Source organism: Lynx rufus, unplaced genomic scaffold, assembly GCF_022079265.1.
Source record: "Lynx rufus isolate CCGP_SWC_20201006 ecotype Redwood Valley unplaced genomic scaffold, mLynRuf1.p SCAF_5, whole genome shotgun sequence".
In the NCBI taxonomy this organism is placed as follows: Eukaryota; Metazoa; Chordata; class Mammalia; order Carnivora; family Felidae; genus Lynx; species Lynx rufus.
In genome coordinates, this window is record NW_025814867.1 from 100,798,756 (window position 1) to 100,820,861 (window position 22,106).

At 41.2% G+C, this 22,106-nt stretch overlaps 2 protein-coding genes across 5 annotated transcripts in view; one reads left to right on the forward strand and one right to left on the reverse strand.

The window, feature by feature from the left end:
* The window catches only part of CD96 (CD96 molecule), a 96,971-nt gene that overhangs the window by 40,792 nt on the left and 34,073 nt on the right, over positions 1 to 22,106 (reverse strand). For all 4 annotated transcript variants that reach the window (XM_047099027.1, XM_047099029.1, XM_047099028.1 and 1 more), the window contains exons 5-7: positions 21,745 to 21,800; positions 10,423 to 10,513; positions 7,404 to 7,592 (exon numbers count right to left, since the gene is read on the reverse strand). In XM_047099027.1, the coding sequence (XP_046954983.1) occupies positions 7,404 to 7,592; positions 10,423 to 10,513; positions 21,745 to 21,800 (336 nt within the window). The remainder of the gene's footprint in view (positions 1 to 7,403; positions 7,593 to 10,422; positions 10,514 to 21,744; positions 21,801 to 22,106) is intronic.
* ZBED2 (zinc finger BED-type containing 2) lies at positions 15,245 to 16,071 on the forward strand. The gene has a single exon (XM_047099030.1). The coding sequence runs from the start codon at positions 15,418 to 15,420 to the stop codon at positions 16,069 to 16,071; it is 654 nt and encodes a 217-aa protein (XP_046954986.1). The 5' UTR covers positions 15,245 to 15,417.

Below are 22,106 nucleotides of genomic sequence, written 5' to 3' on the forward strand. Positions count from 1 at the left end.
CCTGGTAAAATAATTATAGCAGCTAATATCGTGAAGTATTTGAAAAGTAATCATACAGTTTACAAATCCACAAGCCTGCAAAATTGTATCGGCAAGAGAAACAACGATGTAATGCTCCAACTGGATGTAACGTCAATGAACCTAAGGCTGATGGCATTATTATTGCTTTTTCTCAGATGCCTTTTTTTTTGTCACAAAATTTTTATTTGGCTATAACTTTTCTCAATGTGTGTGGGGGCAGGTAGGGGTGAAAGGGAGCCTAGAATACATTGTTTTATCATATTATACACTCACGCCAACTCCTTAAGCTTCTATTATTGAACTGTAAAATAGTCCTATTAGCAGTATAAAACAACCCAAAAATGCCAGAAGGATCTATTAACTTTAGGAATGTCTGGATTAAATATGGTTAAATGATTTTCAGGCTAGGGGATTTTGTGATTTTCTACACATAATGACATTGGGTGTAATGTCACACATCTGGTGTGCTGTGTCAATTATCTGGACATTTAATTATAAATTATACTATTGGTTCTAGTCTGTAATTTGCTTTAAGGGAAAAAGATATATAAATTATGCCACCAGATAGCACATAGAACGTTGGAAGGAATTTGTTTTTGTAATCAAGATGTATCCATGTTTTATTTTCAGCGTTGGCAGTATTGTTGTTGCTGTTGGCTGTGGGTAATGCTCACAGTTGGCTCTGACCCGTTATCATATTATCATGTAAATGATCCCTCGCTATTAATCCCTGAGGAGGTGGTGTAGGGTGGGGAGAAAGTTCCATGGAGAGTATACAAATAGGCTGGTGGAATGACCATCCTCCTCCACCCGAACCATCTGAAACATATCTGAACACTTCAGCACGACACACAAATCTGATCATTTTCTTCCCCCCCATTACAATCCCACTTCATTTCCTGAAGTTGCCTATCATCTTTTACATCTCAAATCATACCCTCAACCCAACAGGTGATATTTCAATCCGATCTCTGTGGATTCTTTCTTTTTGCATATGCTGTTTCCTTATACTTACCCATCGCAGACTTCCTGGTATGCACCTTCTCAAACTTGACAGACCCTAGGGATCTTTGCGATGTGCTCATAGCCCTCAGTGTTTACCCTAGCAAAAGCCTTATTGCTCTATATCATCAGTATACCCCTCAACAGAAGTGATTGGGAAATCTCTGTATTTCTGATTCCTGGCAAATGCAGGTAGATGAATGAATGAATATAGATTCCTTTTTAACACTGGAAGAGAGAAGACCAACTTTAAGCACATTATCTGACTGCTGATGCATAATAAGCATCATCTTCCAAAGTAGTGACCTTAATAAGATGGAACACGAGCCTGGAAAAATAATGCCTAGGTGTTTTTCTCTGTAGATTGATTGGAACAGAAGTATGGTCCACAAGTCAAATCCACCCACTGCCAATGTTTGTAAATAAAGTTTTATTGGAATACAGCCACATCCATTTGTTTATGTAATGTCTATGGCTGCTTTTGTACTACAATGGCAGAGCTGAGCAATTGTGATAGAGACCATATGGTCCACAAAGCATAAAATATTTACTATCTGGCAGATAAAAACAGAAAGTTTGTTGACTCCTAGAAAAGAAGATGTTGATAGGTTGTGCTCAATCCTGGATTTCTACAATAGGAAGCATTTATTTTTCATTGATGGAACATTTCTATTTTAAGATGTTATGCAGCCATATTTCAACACCACATATCTTTGTAATCTGAGAAGTTCTTGCCACACACAACCTTACAGTGTATCAGGGAGTTGTTACTGCAAGATTTGTATTTTAAGATGAACTCTTTGCTCTGTAACAAAAATGATGCATAGCTTTCAAGATGAAATGTGCAGCCAAACAAAACAAAACAAAACACCAAAGAAAAAGAAAAGAAAAAAAAAAAAAGGTCCTTGTGGTTTCAGATTGTCCTATAAAGTAGAAACTCCTCCTTGGTCAAAACAAAACTCAGGGGGTATAGAAAAGAGTGGCTAAAACTTAACAGAAAAAAAAAAACCCATTTCCCAAAACTCAAATGCAGAATTTGGCAGGAAGATATCAACCAGTTTTCAGACCAGTACATTTGCCATCGTGCTGTAAGCGGTTAAGCTGCTGGCTGAAAGCAACTTCATCTGTTCCTGAGTGTGTCCTATCTGCAGCAGGCCTGGCAGGGTGCCCAGGACCATCCTCATGGGCAGTAGTGGCCAGGTGTCTGTCCCCTAGGGCAGCTGGTCAGTTCTCGGGCTTCCTCAGAGCTCGAATCAGCCCTTAGCTGGTCCACCTAGAAATGAACCAGACTCCAGGCCTTGCAAAGTCTTTGCTTCTCAAAATGTGGTCCATGGTGTCTCTTAGGAGCTTGCTAGAAATGTAGGATCTCAGGCCCTGCCCCTCCACCTCAACTTAATGAATCAGAATCTGCTTTTTAACAAATCCTTGGGTAATGTGCATGTATATATTAAAATATTTAACTGGAGCGCCTGGGTGGCTCAGTAGGTTGAGTATCTATCCTTCGGTTTAGGTCATGATCTCACGGCTAGTGAGTTCAAGCCCCACATCAGGCTGGCTGCTATCAGCTCAGAGCCTGCTCCGGATCCTCTGTGCCCCTCTCTCCACCCCTCCCCTGCTCACGCTCTCTCTCTCTCTCAAAAATAAAATAAACATTAAAAAAAAAAGTCCTTAATGGATATCCTAGGATCTCCAGGATCCTAAGGATCAGTCAGGGTATGAGAAAAATCATGAAATAAGAAGTATTTGTCTGGCATATTCCACCTCAACATTCAGTGGTTCTCTTGCCCCACTACTAACATATCCCTTGTTAATCCTGTCTCCACATCCAAAAAATATACATACATAACTTTCTTTTCTGTCCCAAATGGAAATCCTTTTAATGATGAATGGCAGCTGGTGACAGTGAGGACATTACCCACCCCAGGGGGCATTTGCACTCAACTTTTGTTTTAAAATGAAACAAAACATCCCCTCCACCTCAAAACAAAACAAAACAAAACAAAACAAAACAAAACAAAACAAAACAAAAGTAACTCTTTCTATATACCAAAAAATTGGCCCTGCAGCGCTACAATTTTAGACATTCTGATAAGCTAGACTAGCAGTGAAGCTACCTCTGCCTCTCCTGCTTAAGCAAGTATCTTTTAACTTTAGCAAATCCCTTGAGACCATGCGATTGGTTAACCTTCCTTTGTATATCTATAGATTTTGGATTCTTTCCTAGAAAGAACAGAGCACTCCTGCCCTTCAGAAAACATGAAGCAGGGGCACCTGGGTGGCTCAGTCAGTTGAGCGCCCCACTCAGTTTCCGCTCAGGTCAAGATCCCAGGGCAGTGGGATCAAGGCCTGTGTCCTGCTATGCGCTGAACACTGAGCTTGCTTAAGATCCTCTCTCTCCCTCTGCCCCTCTCCCTTGCTCACTCTCTCTTTCTAAAAAAAAAAAAAAAAAAAAAATATATATATATATATATATATATATATATATATGAAAAAGGAAACAGGTAGCAGATTCCCTCACACAACCCCCAGCACTGAGATAAGGTCTTTAGCTGGTTACCACCAAGTCTGCACCTAATCAAGAAATGTTACAGACTACTGAACCCCCCTACCAATCCTAACCCCCTTTAAAACATCCTTAGGCTAGGCAGAAACCACAGAGTCGGCCTCTGCACAAGAGTCCATCTTCTCCCCAGGTGGCCGGCCTCCTGAACAAAGCTCAAACTCTTTTCCAGTCAAAACTCTCTTGAGTATTGATGGCCTTTCGAGTGAGGAGCAGCTGAACTTGGGGTTTGGTAGCAGCAGGGTAAAGTATTTTGGAAAGAATTTAAAAAAAAATGTATTCACTGTTGAATCACAGGAATCTGTAGGCCCTCGTACTCAAATAGCTACCTGATGAGCCACTGACCACCCTACGCTGACCCCTTTCCCTTTCTCAGTTTACTGGAATAAGAATCCCTGAGCATTTGAACTCACTGGGAGACCGGGAGATAGGTGGGGAAGGGAACAGCTCAGAGAGCTGTTAGCTTTCAGGCTTCTAACTGTTCTCTGGGAGCAAAGGGAAACCAAAACTCCTCTTACTAAACCTCCTTTCTGCTCTGTAATATTCTCAGAATTTCTCTACTTTAGATTTTTCTTCTAGATTTTCATCTCCATATCTGTCAACAGTAATGGCCTGATAAAGCAGTAACTCTTACACAAGGCATCAGAAGTTTTCTTCAGGGTTCATAAAGCTCCCAGCAGTGCCCCCACAAGCAGAAAGTGTTTGGAACTAGGTGTTTAAAAACTTAGGGGCGCCTGGGTGGCGCAGTCGGTTAAGCATCCGACTTCAGCCAGGTCACGATCTCGCGGTCTGGGAGTTCGAGCCCCGCGTCAGGCTCTGGGCTGATGGCTCAGAGCCTGGAGCCTGTTTCCAATTCTGTGTCTCCCTCTCTCTCTGCCCCTCCCCCGTTCATGCTCTGTCTCTCTCTGTCCCAAAAATAAATAAACGTTGAGAAAAAAATTAAAAAAAAAAACTTACAACAAGTAAGGAAGTATGATCCAGGGATGACATTGCTTTACAGAGTCTACTGCATCTTCTAAATCATTCTTAAAGATATAGGCTAGAATATGACCAGAATGTAAGCTATAACTTTGGGAAACTGAACTCTTCAAGATTTATTATCTTTAATATTTGATCATAAAAGATAAAAATTCACTTGACAATTTAAAAATAACCATCTGCTCAGAGCCTAAAATTATACTAGATCAAGGACTGTCCTATAAAATTGGAATTATGGTGTGCTTTGGGTATCAGGATCAGTGCTCTCCCTTATTATCCCAAAATTATAGCACAGTTCAAGAGAATGAGAAGCCACAGACTGGGAGGAAAACATTTGCAAAAGACTCATCTGGTAAAGGACTATTATTCAAAATATATAAAGAACACTTAAAACTCAACAGTAAGAAAACAACCCACCTGATTAAAAAATCGGGCTGAAGACTTTAATAGACACCTCACCAAAGAAGACATATTGAGGGCAAATAAGCTTCATATAACATGTCGTCGGAGAAATGCAAATTGAAATAACGAGATACCACTACGCACCTATTAGAATGGCCAAAAACCATAACACTGACAATATGAAACGGTGATGAGGATGTGGAACAACAGGAACTCTCATTCACTGCTGGTGGGAATGCAAAATGGTGCAGCCACTTTGGAAGACAGTTTGGTGTTTTCTCACAAAACTAGACAAAGTCTTATCTACAATCCAGCAATTGTACTCCTTTGTATTCACACAAAGGAATCGAAAACTCAGGCCCACACAAAAACCTGCACATGGGTGTTCAAAGCAGCTTTATTCCTAATTTCCCAAAGTTGGAAGCAACTGAAATGTTTTTCAGTAGGTGAGTGGGTATATTAGACTATGGTACATGCATAAAATGGAATATTATTCAGTACTAAAAAAGATAAGCTATCAAGCCATGAGGCAACATGGAGACAACATGCTAAATGCATATTACCAAATGAAAGAAGTCAATCTGAAAAGGCAACATAGTGTGTAATTCCAACTATATGGCATTCTGAAAAGGGAAAATTGTAAAGACTAAAAATATCAGTGGTTGCCAGAGGTGGGGGGTGGGGATAAAGGATGTATAGGTAGAGGACAAAGGATTTTTAAGGCAGTGAAAATTTAGGGCCTTTTGAAGCTGTAATGATGGGTACATGTCAGTGCACATTTATCCAAACCCATAGGATGTACAACGCCAAGTGTGAAACCTAAGGTAAATTAGGGACTTTGGGTGATTATGATGTGTACAGTGTAGGTTTATCAGTTGTAACAAATGAACCGTATTCTGGTAAGTGATGTTGATAACAAGGGAGGCTATGCATGTGTGTGGAAGGGTATACAGGAAATCTCTGTACCTTCCTCTTAATTTTGCTGTAAACCTAAAACTGCTCTAAAAAATAAAATCTTTAAATCAAGACAAGCTCAATTTTAACATCAGAAAAGACTGGTTTTTCAAATATGGTTCTGTCTGTGATGGGAATAAGGTTCTCCATAGGAATTTGAGGTTGTTTGGTCTTTAGCTTATGGCCTTAAAGTCTGCCAAAGTTACTGGCAAATCTATAGGAGAACCAGCTGCCTTTACTCCGTTCCAAGACCGTAGCCTTACCTGTGTCCAGCCTTCTAGAAAGGAGGTGCATTTACTTCTGAGGGAATTAGGCAAAATTGAGTATGGATGTTTTAGTGTAAACCCATGATCATTTCCGGATGATTAACTAAAAGTTCGGAGGGAGATGTGTTTGTGTGTGTGTGTATGTACACATACACACAAGCAGCATTACAGGCATGATGCCACTGTCCCAGATTCACAATGGCACCTACTTCTGAACAGGGGAACGGATGTGTATTGAGCCACATACCCTTCCCAACTAAGGCTCCCGGGAACCAAATGGCTGCCTGTATGAAACGGCCGGGTAGGACCCAAGATGCGGACACTGGCCTTGAAACAAAGAGGAACTTTCCCTTATAAACTACCTTGGGTTTTAGGAGTATGTTATAGACTACAATTTCTCTGAAAATAGGAAGGTGGTAAAAGATGTTAACGGTCCTGCAGAGTTGTGATAATGGCTAACGAATCTGTTTACATATTACTTTGCTGTTATACATGCATGTTTGCTAGTTGTCATTACAAACTTCTATTTTTTATAGGCAATCTGTTGTCACTGCATTTGTTGAGACATTTGTTCACATCTTTTATGTAGCAAAATCTCCATTAGTTGGTCAGGTTTAGAGTAGTCAATATTCCGGTTCGTCAAATGTTGTCAATAAGTAGAATGATCCTACGTATCAATTTTCAAGTCATAAAAATCTTCTATATGCCCAATTCTGTGCTTCAACTTAGGGGCACTAAAATCATTAGGACACAGTCTTTATCCTCAAGCTTTTTATATCTCACACATGGTTTATCCATTCCTAAGTATTAAAATTATAAATGTTATATGTAATTGAAGGTTGTTAGTGACTCAGAAGAGATTTTAGGATTTTAAGAATCACTCTTGATCATCAATGTATTAGTGTTAATTTTCATTATATGGTAGATTAACAAAAAGTTATTATTAATGAAATTTGAAAAAATTGCCATATTCACTAGAAATTCTTTAGAAACAGGAATCAGCTGCTTTTTATTTGAAGAAATTCTTTTAAGCAGAGTCCCATTTTTCATCAAAAGAGGCTTGATCCTACGAAATTTAGTAATTTTGAGTTGTGTAGAGAGTCTTCCGAGATTAAAACACCATGGAAATAATGAGCACTCTATTTGTTCTAATTAGAAATGTTCTGAGCTTACGGCAGTCCTGGCCGCCCCTTGTTGACCTTATTAAATAGACAACTCACCCAAGGAAAAAGTGATCTTTTCAGACGAGATATTCCACACTTTGTTTCCAGGGACTGGAGACATAGCCATGCACCAGATGGTCAGGTTGTTTGGTTGGGCTGGCTTATTACCATACACCCTTGTCAAAACAGACTTCAGCTCCCAAAATCCACTTTTGTCTTTTCTCTCTTCATTAGTAATGTATATTTCTAGAAGACAGATTAAGAACAAGATCGGTCAGCAACATTTTCTGCTATGAGCCATACAGTGATGGCAAGGAATGGCTGGGGATGTGCTGGAAGCCGAGCTATCCCAGCCTGATGGCAAAGCCCAGGCTGTGGACGGATTGGTGACTGCAGGGCGGCCCGCTGACAGTGAAGCTTCTTGGACTCCCGCTTTTAGGTAATATGGCTTTAATAAAAGTACCTGGGGTATTGTCTGTTGGGGAAGTGCCCTCGACAGGCCCCCTGGGAAAAGAACTATTAGGAAAGAAAATAAGGTTCCGCAAGAAATTGTGCGGCCTTACATTTAGCCCTTGCCATCCCCTATGGAGACTCCTCTACTTACAGGAAGGATAGCCTCATGCATTTGCCAGCAAAGGAGGCCAAAAAAGGAGAGACATATGGATTTGAAAGCCCCACTCCTAAGGAGTGTATCTACAGGCACAAGTCACTCTAACCCCTAGGCTCACTTGGCCCCCAGGAGGCATTCCAGATGATGATTGAACCTAGTCGGTTAAAGTACAGAATAGTTCATTAGTTCCTAGGTGCATTGTCTGTCTGAGAATGTATAAGGCGTGGGTTTCTAAGGCCCTCTTGGCCCCCTCCTGGCACCTCAGACCCAGGCAAACACTTTTGTTCCTCAAACTACAAATGGTTTGGGGAAACAACTAAGAGGTCATATTCCTGTAACTGTTCCACTTGAGGTGTTGAGCGATAGATGACCTTTCATGAAAACAGCAAAGCAAACGCTCTATAGATTATAGATAAACGCAGATGCATAATGGAATAATGCAAGAAACTAATAATCAAAGGGTATGAGGGAACATTACGAGAAAATCGCCATGTTATTTCTTAAAGGTTGATTACACATAGGAACATTTTCAAAATTAGGTAATGTTAGAAAAACATAGATGACGTATGCTACAAGGAAATCACTAGCAAATATAATGCCATGTTTGCTACAATCAATCGGCCAGTTCAACACACTGCTGTTGTCTGTGTCCATTTTTATTTTTGTTTTTTATTTTAGTTTTGTTTTATTTTCACTTTTTCACCGACGCTGTTCATCCTTCGGGAACCCCTGGTTGCTGGAGCAGGTCTCCGGCAGGGATGGTTCAGTTTACGGTAACATAGAGTCTAAAATGGTCAAACCACAGCTTCTGGGCAGTGAGGGTCTGTTCCAGCAGGCCTGGAGTTACCCTAAACTGTTTGGCTCAAGCTCTTGCATGGCACCGATCCATAGTCAAAGTACGGAATGTGTTGATTCATAGCATTGCTTTGTTGGTGACCGTGGGTCCAAGGAGCTCGGGGGCCAGTTGTCTTAGCTCATCAGCATTGTTTATTGTTGACTGATACCGGTAAGATTAATGATTTGCACCTGGCCCAGGCTAGAATCTGGGAAGGCTCTGCAGTTCAGTGTGTCTACATAGCAGGAATCCACCTAAGTAACATATAAAACAACCTCAGCCAAGACTCCACTTGGGGTTCCCTGCTTCTAAGGTGCTCTGTGCCATACTGGTTGTCTCCCCTTTGCAAAGGAGCCCATGCCTGATTTCACTGCCCCTGTTGCTGTAAATCTGTACATGGGATGCATACCCTTACTTTAATGGTGTTGTTATATTGTATCCTTTTCCTGAAATAAGCTGTAGATTTATAGCCATTGTCATTTGGGTCCTGTGAGTCTCCTTTAGAAATAGAAACTGTTTAACTGCCACTGTTAGTACAACCTCCAAATAGCACACATGGCAGCAGGAAATCAACGTGAAACCATCTGTCACTGTAGGCCAGAACTTTCTGGACCCTTATGGCTTCTTTACACTAAAGGCTCTAAATGCTAGTTTTGAAGTTGTTACTTACCAAAGTAATAACTACATGTGGTAGAATTCTGACCACAATGTCTGGCCTCATGGTCCAGAAGAGTAATGGGCACATCAAACCAGGGCTTACTTAACAGGAGACCATACCTATAATGACCCTTAAGAAAGATTTTCAGGATTGCATCCGGTCATGATTATGGGTGAATTGTTTTTAAAGTGAATAACAAAACCAGTAATAGTCTCAAAATGAATACAGTGGATCAATACGATCATTCATCAATATAAACTTTTTATTTTTACCCATTAAAAATAACAATGTAGCAAGAGCTATGTGACTCAGTTACTGTTGAAAACATATTGAGCTTTGAGAAAAAAATGACTCAGGAGGAAGAAGAAGGGCTGTTGTCCCAGGCAGGGGGGGCTGGCTGGGATTGTTCTGGCACAGGCAGCCATGTTTATCGCCTACGAAAAATACGGCTTTATGCATTCTCATCGGAGCTTGTCTCAGTGTGTGTCCCTGCTCCGAGAATTTTTAATCCTCCTGGTGGAGTTCCTTGTCATAAAGCCCAGTCCTTTATATGTACTTCCTCTAGTCTTCCCCACCCCACTCAGATCCTTAGAAGAAAAAGTGGAAAGTATTTGTTCATTGATTTGAATCAGTGGTGCTAAGTTATTTGCATTAAATGAAATTATTAATACGTATATATTGAATTAAACTTCTTTGCCCTCATGTAAGAGATCTGCTTTTACTAACAGTTGAGAGTTAAAGAAATCAGGTGTATTTCTTAATTTTGGAAAATGTTACCCACTCCCGTCCTCTTCGAGGCACTAGATGGGGTATCAGAAAATGGCATCTGGTAGGCAAGATGATGTTTGTCTTGGAATGAGAATTGTTCTTAAATGCCAAGATCAGCTCAGGAAATGGCAATTTCTATTCTTCTTTGTTTTCTTTCTTTCTTTCTTTCTTTGCCAAACCCATTTCCATTGACTGATTTCCTTACCTTCTTTTTCACCTTGAGGAAAGCCTCCTTCTATAAACCACGTGAGATTTGCTGTGGGAAATACATTCCTCAGGGAGCAGGTAAATGTTCTCTGGGGGTAAAAGCAGAACACAGAAAGGCTTATTTGCAAATTCAGCAGCAAATGGTACCCCTTACATCCCGGCCAACCGTCACATGGGGCAAATTGGCAGAAAACAATTTTCTACACTTTCAACAAGGCTATGTTTACCTTTCAGAGCTTATGTGAAAAAGTGAGCTACAAATAGACTGTCTCCTATAGACATGTCATGAACTCATGGCTGGAAGCATAGGTCAACTTGGGAAGAATCTAGGACTAGACTAAGATTGCAAGTCTGGACTCTGGGTTTTGGAAAAAGAAGATCACTGTTCTACCCAAGAAGAATAAAACAGTGCTAAATGGAAGCCAAAGACTAAAAAGGAAGAAGCTCTAACAGTCAGAGACCAGAAAAGAATATTCTGTTAGACTCTAAGCTAAAAGATATCCACATTTGGGTTGTTTCCATTCCCCAAATAATGTAAAGTACTATTTGTAGCAATAACCACAAAAACCATTATTGTGAATATCTCACTTTTGACTTGTAAAGAGTTTATGCAATTGACTTTTCATGTTATCATCTTAACAGTCCTCTAGGGTGGGGTAGGACACAACTTATCATTGCCATTTGACAGATGGGGGAACCAAGGCACAGAAATCACAGGATGGTTAAAGAGAGTGGAATGTAGTTGATGGCACAACTGGGAACTAAGTTACCCCATTTCCAGTCCAAGGTATTTTCTGGTAAAACACATTGTACTGAAATATGAGAGAAACAGAACAGGTAGCTTAGAGATAGGTTTAGTTATGTTTTATTTCCAACACCATATTTGCTCTTTGTGAGATGGTGTTTTTTTTTCAACATCCTGGTGAAAATACCCAAAAGGAATTACTGGATCTCATTATTATTATTTTATCTGAGACACTATAAAATTGTATTTCGATCTTTTTTTAAACATGCCACTGCATGAGGTGTTTTTTTTTTTTAATTTATGTTATTTATTTATTTTGAGAGACAGAGAGAAAGAGAGAGAGTGTGTATGCATGTGAGCAGGGGAGGAACACAGAGAGAAAAATCCCAGGCAGGCTTTGCACTGTCAGCACAGAGCCTGATGTGTGGCTCGATCCCACAAACCATGAGGTCATGACCTGAGCTGAAATCAAGAGTCAGATGTTTAACTGATCGAGCCACCCAAGCACCCCAACACTGTCCAATTATAATACCACATAGAGTTGTTTGTTGTCTCATCAAGAGATGTATGTATTTCATATATGACTGGTCTTGGTTCTTAGCTCTCAAATATTTTCCACAACTGATGAATTTACTAGTTAACTAGTAAAGAACAATTAGCCATACGTAATACATGGTGTGCCAATTTCTTCACAGACTAGTTGCACCCAAAGAATCTGGTCCTGAGCAGAGCTGAGACACCAAATTGAAGGACACTAAAGTAGAATTTTCTGGTGAGATCCTACTGAAGTGCAGTTTAGCATCCCTCCACACCACTACCAAAAGCCCAAAGCAAACATGAGACTTTCAGAAGCGACTATCTGTGGAATCCAAAATGGTGGGTAGTGAAAGCTGCAGCTCCCAGTTTTCACATTCATGCCACACTTGACAATGGGGACGGGTGACAGGAATAAAAACCCGTGACATATGTCACTTTTTGTCCTAGAAAGCCAAAAATAAAACCAGGTTCCCTAAAATATATTCTTATTTAGTGAAAGAAAGAGAGTGCAATTTATTTAATCCAATGAAATGCCAAAGATTGATGTTTACCTTCAAGTGACCCACAAAAGGATGTAAAATGTTAGGAAACAAGTTGTAAAGGTTTGTATTAATGCCAATACTTTTAACCTCTCTCATGACTCATTTTCTCCATGCTCGGTTAACCTACCATAAGATGATGATATGGTAATATCAGGAACAAGTAGGGGTTCCATTATATTATAAAAGCAACTGGCTCACTGAAGAAATCTCTTGTCAATTTAATAAAAACGTTAAAAAGCTTTAACTCTAGTGGATTCTCTGAACTCAGATTTTACGGAGCGATTCAGATTTCAAATACTCTATACCACCTCCAGACTGTGTTCCAAGACTTTGTTTTGGAATGTGCTTGATGTCCTGAACACCTCCCAGTCTCCCTCAAATTGAAAAACCACAGACTAAACTAGTTCAAACTGAAGTAAAACCTCTTATGAAACACCAAGCTTATATGGTTTTGCTGTGCAAGCAGACATGAGTAGGACCTTCCACATGAGTAGGAAGAAAAACATGTGAAATTAAAAAAAAAAAACTATGAAGCATATACACACAAGAGTCCGTGCACACACCTACAAGTGCACACGCACACATTCTTCTGCTGAGGAGTCAGAATCACTCGCTCACTTACGGTGTGGCTGTCATGTCCATGAGACAAGCGAAAGAACTGGTTTCTTCAACACATTTTTTCTCGGTACACATGGAATATGTGAGCAATAGCACAAAGAATTATATAATAAGTGGCAAAAAGTATTTGGGCAGTTCTATAGGAGAGCAGAAAGAGGTGAATTCTGGGAATAACTCAGAAAGCAGAGTAATAGTTTGCAGTCAGGGAAGAGATGGGTCTGGATTCTACAGGTGGTCTGTGGTTGAAAGTGGCGGGGAATTCACAAAGATTGACAGACGGAATGGGTTCGTAGGCCAATGTGTGAGTTGGGCACATTGTCCTGGAAGTAGAGGGAAGCCAGTGGAAGGTTGTAGCACGAGGAGACTGAGGAATCAGGAAAAGTAGATCCAAATCTGGCTGTAAGAATGATCATTTCCTTATTTCCACAGCTGAAATACTCAAATGCTGACCATTTGTAAGTCAGCCCAGATTCAGTTTGCCTAAGTTTGGGCAGAGCCTTTTCAAAAGGGCTTCTCATAGATTCATTTAAAAAAATTAGCTTTTTAGTTTAGAAAGAGAAATCTTTTTTTTTTTTTTTTTTAGTTCCCCTATTCGTTTACCAACTCTTCATTTCTATTTGGAGTCTTTCCTCCCCTCAACCTTCTTTCTTCACTTGAAATTTGTCTTTTAGTCTTGGCATGTTTTCTACTTTGCCATTTCTCTTTTCTTCTATAACTCAAGGATTTTTCTTCCACAGACACCCTCTTTAAAATGTTCCTGTCTCCTCTTGGTAGGTTCTCCTTCCAAAATATACATATATAAATATAGCATATACGTAAATATAAAATTTGTGCTTAAATTGTGACTATTCATTTATTTCACTCCAACTGAGAATAGAAGCCAACAACATTTCAGCTTTTCCAATGCTAGTTACATAATATAATAAAAAGCAACCGCAAATCTGCTTCTCAACTTGTCACATTTCCTTCAACTTGGGAGGATTCCTTTCACTTCATCTTCCCTTTTGTGCAGGCTCCCTGGCTTCTCTACTGACTGTATTTACAACATCCGGAGTTTCTGAACCAAAAATTGAGACTCATGGTCTGACAACTGGACAGAACATTTGAAAGCACAGATGTTTCTGGGGCGTGTGGTTTCTCTGCTGAAACCTCACCCTTTCCCTCCTTTAAATATTTTTCTTTGCTTGAGAGGTCAGATGATCTAGTTATCTGGAAACAGAACCAAGACTAGTAGGTGCTTGACTTATTGTTTTACTACACAACATTTGCCAGAACATCTATTTTCCGAGGTGGGGGGGGGTACAGAGAAATGTGTGCATCTTTGTGTGGGCAGGCAGAGACACGCCCACTTGGAAAGGCATCATCCCTGGAAGTGGGAGGGAACAGGACCTGCGGGTGCCCTCCTCCTGGGGGCAGAAGTCAGCTAATAGCTACCCACAGCGTGTGGGAGCACTCACCCTGCACCAAAGCCATCAGAGACAAGCTCGGGGCCTTGCTTGCTTGTAAGTACCCACTTGTAGGGCTGTGGGGCCGAGGGAGGGAGGAGAGTGTTTACCAACTGTTAGGGATTGCAAAGCTTGGCGGATAAAGCTCTCAATCACTTAAGAAATGACCCAAAAAAGGAGGGAGAAAACAGGCTATTTCTAAAAATTTAGTTGTCCATTTATTTACTTAAATGGGGTGCAAAAGCCAAACATTTAGAGTAAGCTGCTGTCGAGGAGGTCTTATCAGCTATTGGCTTTGCAGGTGATGGTTCCCCTGGGAAGGCAGAGTGTAAGCTACTTGCTGAGGACTGCCGGGAGACAAGTCGGTTGAGATGTGCTCTATGTCCTTCTCCTCTGCGTGGGCCAGCTCCTCCTGCTGAAAACAGCTAAGTCTGCTGGAATTCTTGGAATCTCAGCCCCAGAGGGACCTCGCTAGGGGCAAACTGATCTCACCTTGGGAACTTTATTACCCAGCGTTTGGACTGCTTGTTCCAACAGTTCTTAGGAAGTGTGAGTGTCTTTCACACCAGCATCTCTCTGTGCTTGCTTCTGCCTACACTGAGGAAGACAAGTGCTGCCCCAGCCCTGGGGTTCCCGAGCAGCCTGAGGGTTCAGAACCTCCAAAACCCATATGTAGACCTCCAGGGGCATAGAAACATTGGAAGCAGCCAGGAGGACAATCGGGAGAAAACCTAACATTTTCAATATTCAAAAACTACTCGTGGAGGTGGTTGATGTAGAGAACCCTGAATTCACTGAAGAACTTTGTAATTTCTGGACTAATCTGTGTTGTCGTTCTGGTGTACACAAGGAGGGATCAATACATATCTGGGGCCTGGAGGGAATGTACCTGGGGGCCTCGGAGGCCATTTTGTGTGGCCCTGACTCACCTTGACTCTCCCGTGAAGCAGAAAGGAGGAAACATCACACCAGGTGTGGCCAGCCTTTGGCCATTGCTGTGAATACCCAAGAGTTACTGCAGTCCCTTCCCAATTACTCATTTTTGCCTTAGCTGTGGTTCAGCCAAGACTTCTGGCTCAAGGAAAGCTGTTAAAAGACGAGACAGGATGAGGCGGGAAGAGGAGGAAGAGGAGGGAACCAGGATGAAGGCAAAAGGAGACCTTGAGATGAAGGAGGAAGAGGCAATCAGTGAGAAGGGAGAACCGGTTGGCCCTTTCGCGAGCGCCATGCCCACCTCTCTGCCGCACAACAAGGGGTCCCGGTTTTCTGAGGTTTGGGAATATTTCCACCTGGCCCCTGTTCGTGCTGGCCACCACCCCAACCAATATGCCACCTGCCGCCTGTGTGGCAGGCAGGTGAGCCGCGGCCCGGGGGTTAACGTGGGCACCACAGCCTTGTGGAAACATCTGAAGAGCATGCATAGAGAGGAGCTGGAGAAGACTGGCCATGGTCAGGTGGGGCAGCGCAAGGACTCCAGGTCCCAGGGGCCCCAGCTCCCCATGGGTATCGAGGGCGAATGGGCCCGGCTCCTGGAGCAGCTGGGGACCCTGGCTTTGTGGGCCAGCCAAAGGGAAAAGGAGGTGCTTAGGAGGGAGAGGGCAGTGGAATGGCGGGAGAGAGCAGTGGAAAGGAGAGAGCGAGCCCTGGAGGAGGTAGAAAGGGCCATCCTGGAGATGAAGTGGAAGGTGAGAGCTGAGAAGGAAGCCTGTCGGAGGGAGCAAGAGCAGCCTGCAGCAGCTCATCCTTTCCATTTTGTTTAAATCAGCCTGGGAGGTATCTTATTCTGAAGACACAGACTTCAGGCTCCCAGCAAAGAGCCACTTTAGCTTAAATATAAAGTATTTTGTCTTTAAGAGAAAGAGTGCATAATAGGAGTTAATCTCAGCAGTTCCGAATTGACCAAATACTTACCTACAGGGCCTCTGAAGGCTGTCCTGATCAAAACCTCAAAACGTATTAACTGAAGATCGCTGTTGTTTTGCCGCCATGGGTCTGTGAGTTTGGGTGCAGAATGGACCATACGGTCAGTGGTGATGAGTGAAAATAATGGGATTTATGCCTAGCACTTGGTTCGCGGAGCTGAGGGTTCTGATAGTTGAGGTTGGCCAGGTAGCTGGAATGTACCTATGTGACCAGCTCATTCTAAGGGACTCTGCCACGAGCAGAGCTGAGGCTTCCTGGGGCTGAGGCCTTTGCACACATACTGGTGGTGATTTGAGAACTGGGTACAGGGCTTGTTCTGTGGGGCCCAGCTGTGGAAGCACATAGAAGCTTGAGCCTGAGTTCTCGGGACCCATCCGATGTAGGTCTTTTCTGCCACTGGTGCTGTGTTGTATCATCTGCTTACATTAAAGCTGTGTCACCAGCAGAAACTGTCTGAGTCCTGTCTTTGCAACAGTGTAACACGTACGTAATTAACGTATAATCAGCACAGAGAGAATTAAAGACTTTTCAGCTCACTGGAAAGAAACGTTAAGAATAGAGGATGTAAAAACTTATTCATAAATATTTAAAAATATAATCTAATTTCATATTAAGGTCTGTTAAAGAGGGAGATCATGAGGAAGAGAGGAGAGAAACTCAGAAAGGAAAAAAGAAAGGTGGAGAGAGGCGGTAAGAAGAAATAAAAAACAAAGGCAGAAAACCAAAAAAGAAAGAAAAAGGGACAGAGAAGAAGTGTGACATGGCAGTAGAGAGACAGATCCCTCCTCAAAAATTCACCATGGAAAGATGAGAGACATAGACTATCTGGGAGACTGAAGGGCGGAGAACATTTTCTGAGGTTCTGAGGTCAATTTTAATGAGTTAAATTGCTTTAGTTTTGTTCCCACAGACCACCCATTCATTTAAACAGTAGGTTTTGGATTTTATTCCCGCCTTTGAGATGCTGGCTACAGGCCAACTGTTCCATGACTTTAAAAAAAAAACAAAACTGTGCATTTTGGGGGTGTCTGGATGGCTTAGTCGGTTAGGTGTCCAACCTCAGTTCAGGGCATGAGCTCACAGTTTGTGAGTTCAAGCCCTGCGTTGTTCTCTGTGCTGATAGCTCAGAACCTAGAGCCTGCTTCACATTCTGTGTCTCCCTCTTTGCCCCTCCCCCACTTGTGGGAGCACGCACATGTGCTCTCTCCCAAAAATAAATAAACATAAAAAATATTAAAAAAAAAACTGTTCATTTTTAAATACTCAGAGATGCTTTGAAAAAAGGGAACCTACCAGTCCATAAGGAAAGAACAATCTATTGAGGGTATGCCTAATATGGTTACTCAGGAATAGATTAAACCAAAGTGGCAATGACTGTGGCCTTTGGGTTGGAGCTGACTTTTATTTGGATGATTCCTCTAGAACCTTTTTTTTTTTACTGGGTTGGAGGTGGAGTGAGGGATGGTGGGAGCTGGGGAGACAAGAGCTAATAAAGACAGTTTCTCATTATCTTGTAGATAGATCCAAGCACTTAATGGGCAACGGCCTCCCAGAAAGTGGACAAGATCCTGGTGTCGTAATGGGGTCTTGTTTCCCTCTGTCCTCACCTGTGTGGCTCCCTCTTACTGCTTGCTCATTCTTAGACTGTCAGCAGCTCTAACACCCAGATCTGTTTTCCCTGTGAGCTGTTTGTGGAACAAGCACAAGTCCAAACATAGCTTGTGAAAATCCCAGACTGTACTGTAGGCTTGTAATCTCCTTATTTTTTTCTAGAAACTTGCCTGATATTAAAGGTTTCACTTCCCATATGGTTTTCCAAAGGGATGTGGTGCCATTTTTAGGGCCCTCTCCAGCTAAGGTAAAAACTCAGGGACTCTCACCTTCTAAATGATGATGAGGGCCACTGAGAGTCCCATGACTGGACATTGGGAATCAGAGACTTATTGTTCCATAAGATTCCAGGAAGGAAGGAAGGAAGGAAGGAAGGGAAGAAGGAAGGAAGGAAGGAAGGAAGGAAGGAAGGAAGGAAGGAAAAAGAGAGAGGAAGGAAGGAAGGAGGGAAGGAAGGAAGGAAGGAAGGAAGGAAGGAAAAGAAGAAAGAAAGAAAGAAAGAAAGAAAGAAAGAAAGAAAGAAAGAAAGAAAGAGGAAAGAAGGGAGGGAGGTCAGAGGGAAGGAGGGAGAGGAAGAAGCTCTAATACCTAATCTTAAACACACATACACCCATACATTTGAAATGAAGCTTAAGAAGGTCAAAGAATCCACAGATTCAGGCTTTGCAAAACCACAATTAAATAAAGAGCAACAATCAAAATCTGCAAACAGACACCAGAACCATCCTGCTGAATGGTAATGTGTGTTTTTAGATTATGGTGTCTGTTTTACATGGCTCTTATGATTTTCACTTCTCTTCCTTTTCAGGCATTTTAACCCCAGCTACTTTTGTTTCCTATCTTTCATGTTAGGTAGTTCTCTTTACATATTTTTTCACTTAACTTTTGTCAAACATAATAAAGGTAGAGAGTGATGAGAACAAGACCCATGGAGATGAAGGGGTTAAAGCAGAAAGCCCGGGTATAAAAGAGAGACATATGTGGTTCATGGAAAGACCGAACTGTTGAATAAACTCTGGGGTTTTCATGTATCTCTCTTGTGCCTTCTTTTGCTACATCATCAGAGTAGGCTATTCAGGGCCAGGGTCTGTGGGCTGAGGGCTCTTTGGGCCAGCATCTTTTATTCGAATACTGTGTCTGCTACAAGAAGGGGCCCTGAGGTTTCAGCTAAAGACTCCTTTTCCATCTCAGCTGAGGAGGCGAGGCTGCATGCCATGCTGGCGCCCTGGTGAAGCCTTGCCCCCAGAATGCACAAGAATATGACATCCACAGGAGTAACACTCTCTTTGGATATTGCTGGCATGTCTAAACCTGAGAAGTGTCATGGTTAGAATAATTTGGGAGCTTTTTGATTTTTCAGGAAAACCAAATTAACCATAAACTTCATTGCTTTAGTAATGCTGGAAAACATAACTCATAACTGATCAAATCCCTATTACTTTAACTCCAAGGGCTGCTGGTGGAGTGAATATGTAGTACATAGTAGCATGCAATAAATGTAGGTTGAATTGGTTAATCTCTAAGAAATGAAGGGTAGGGCTGGAAGTTACCATGCCCAATACTTATGGTTGCCAGATGGTAGGTACTTTACATGTGTTCTCTCATTTGATCTTTATATCACTCTTGGGAGGTTGAGATCGTTGTCCATGTTCACTGATGAGGAAGCTAAGGAACTGAGGTCCCAGGGGTCAGAGTTAATAAGTGATAGGGGAGAATTCAGACCCAGGTCTATCAGATTCCACAATCTATGTTCTGTTTTTTCATTATCACATACTGTCTCCCAAAATCAATCACATAGGAGATTTATGAATATATCTTCAGATGAAACAGTGGATGAAAGGGAGCAGGTGAATGATAAATAATGGGAAGGAAAGAAATATTCCTGAGACATCTATTATGTTCAATATACTCCATTACTATGCATAAATTTAATTCCCCTAAGAGTCCCATAAAATATTAATCCTGATCCCAGTTTTAGATGACTTAGTTGAGACTCATGGAAGTTAACTATCAGATGAAGATATGTAGCCAAGAAATGGTTGAATTAGGATTTGATATTAGTTCTGTCTGCCACTGAATCATGGTCTCCTCTCATTATATCATCCTACCTGGTTATGGGCATTCTAAATTCTCATCCCAGCTCTGCCTTTTATTAGTGATTCAGCCAGTTGTGTAGACTCTTCAGGCCACCATTTCTCATCCGTAAAATTATGGATGCCCCACCTATTTCAGAGAATCACTCAATAAAAGCATGTGGAAGGACTTTGAAGAGTTAAGAAGCTATTAAAAATACAATGGGAACTCTAAGAATATTAGAGTAAGAAATTACTAACGTTTGGCAAAACGTTAAAAGATCCACAGACAAGCCGTGTCCTGTCGCTGGTTAAATAGAGTTGGTGAGAGATTATTTACTAATTCCCCAGGAAGGAAGGTTCTCTGACTGTCCTAGTCAGCACCTAGGTAAACATGGGTACAGAAGAAGAAATGTGATAACATGTAAGAGAAAGTCCTTTTTTTTTTTTAAACTGGAATTCTTGGATCCAATCTTACGGTTCTGTATCTTGATTGAGTCCTTATTACCTGTAAACACTGGCATAAAGAACCAACAGGAAAACCTTATAAGAAACAAAAATACCTGCCAAACGTGCCATTAGACTCTTAGTTTTATTGAAACTATTGAAATGATGTCCACTAATAAAATTGGAGTTAATTGTGGAAGAACAAAAAAAATTAAATTTTTTTTCATATACTCGGGACTATATAACAGCAATTATCTAAGAGACTAATACATAAAATCAACAAAAGACACAAATATATGCCCATCTAAAACCATCCCACAGAGTTTGAGCTATGATTTGTATATAGCTGTCAAATTAAATGACTTATATTTAGGATCATTTGTAAATGATCTTATATATAGGATCAGAAATCATAAGTTATGTAGTGTTCTCAGGATTAGAAGAAATTAGAATAGGAGTATAATTTTCTCTCATCTCATGTAGCAGAAAATGTTTGAGAGTTCACAAGAATATTTATTTTATTTTATTTGGGATTTTGAAAAGCTTGAATTAAGTCAAAATGCCCCGAGACAACTGATTAACACCCATAGTAGTAATAACAATAAAACAACAGTAATAATGTTTACTGAGCCCCTAATATATGCCATAGAGCGTACTAAGAACTTTTCATACAGTATTTCATTGAATTCTTAAGAACAACAACAATATGCAGGTGTTCTTCTTATCCTCTTCATATAGATAGAAAAAGATAGAAAAGGATGTGAAGTAATTTGCCCAAGGTCACAGCCAACAAGAAGAGCTGGCAAATGAGCCCAGATCCCAGTGACTCAAGGCTGGGAATCACCTACAAGAAACTGAAGTCAAACAGCCCTACTCTACTTTCCTTTTTCACCTGCCCTTTCTCCTACCGCCTAAGAAATAGGCAGGGTTCTGAAGGAGTATAGAAGGGCACCTCTCCTCTTGTTACTTCAAACCAAAGACTATAAGAAGGGCCGGTACAGGAAGTGGATTAGAATGAATTAAATGCCAGCTGAACAAAAGCCTCATTCTCACACTAAGATTCACACTGCTTTCTGTTCTATTTTTCCTTCCCTAGCTTCTCCAATTTTCACTAAAGAGAAGTTTAAACTATTGAGATGATTCTTCCAGAAAATTTAAGGACTAAGGATTACAGATCGTATGTTCTGAGAGCCCTAAGTCAGAAAGTAAGGATTTCCACTTGGCTCTAGAATCAGCTCAGCTTCTCTTCTTCCTCACTAGCAATTAACTGGCTGAGGGCCAAGGAATAAGGTCCTTTGAGAAGATATTCTGACAATGATGTAACCAAACACACCTTGGCATATTACACTATAGATTTTCAAAGGCTTTAATGTGACTCACCTCTCCCAAGACATCCGTAGAGTTATTTTCCATAATCATGGGGATTTCTGGCTTAGCTTAAAGGCAAATAAAACACAGTTAGTGTCACTGAATACCATCTTACCTGGCCACTAGTGTGTGTGTGTGTGTGTGTGTGTGTGTGTGTGTGTGTGTTCATCATTCATCAAATATTAATTCAACATCCACTATGTGCCCAGCTGTATGCTAAAGGCCTACGAAACAAAGGTGGACAAATCAACTTCACTGTCCTTAAGAAATTGACATTTTCATGGAAAATACAGATTTTAGAATACATCAGAGGATATTTCAGTGACTTTGACGTCCTGTTAGACTGTAAGTGCCCTGAAGCCTATTTTCATTCA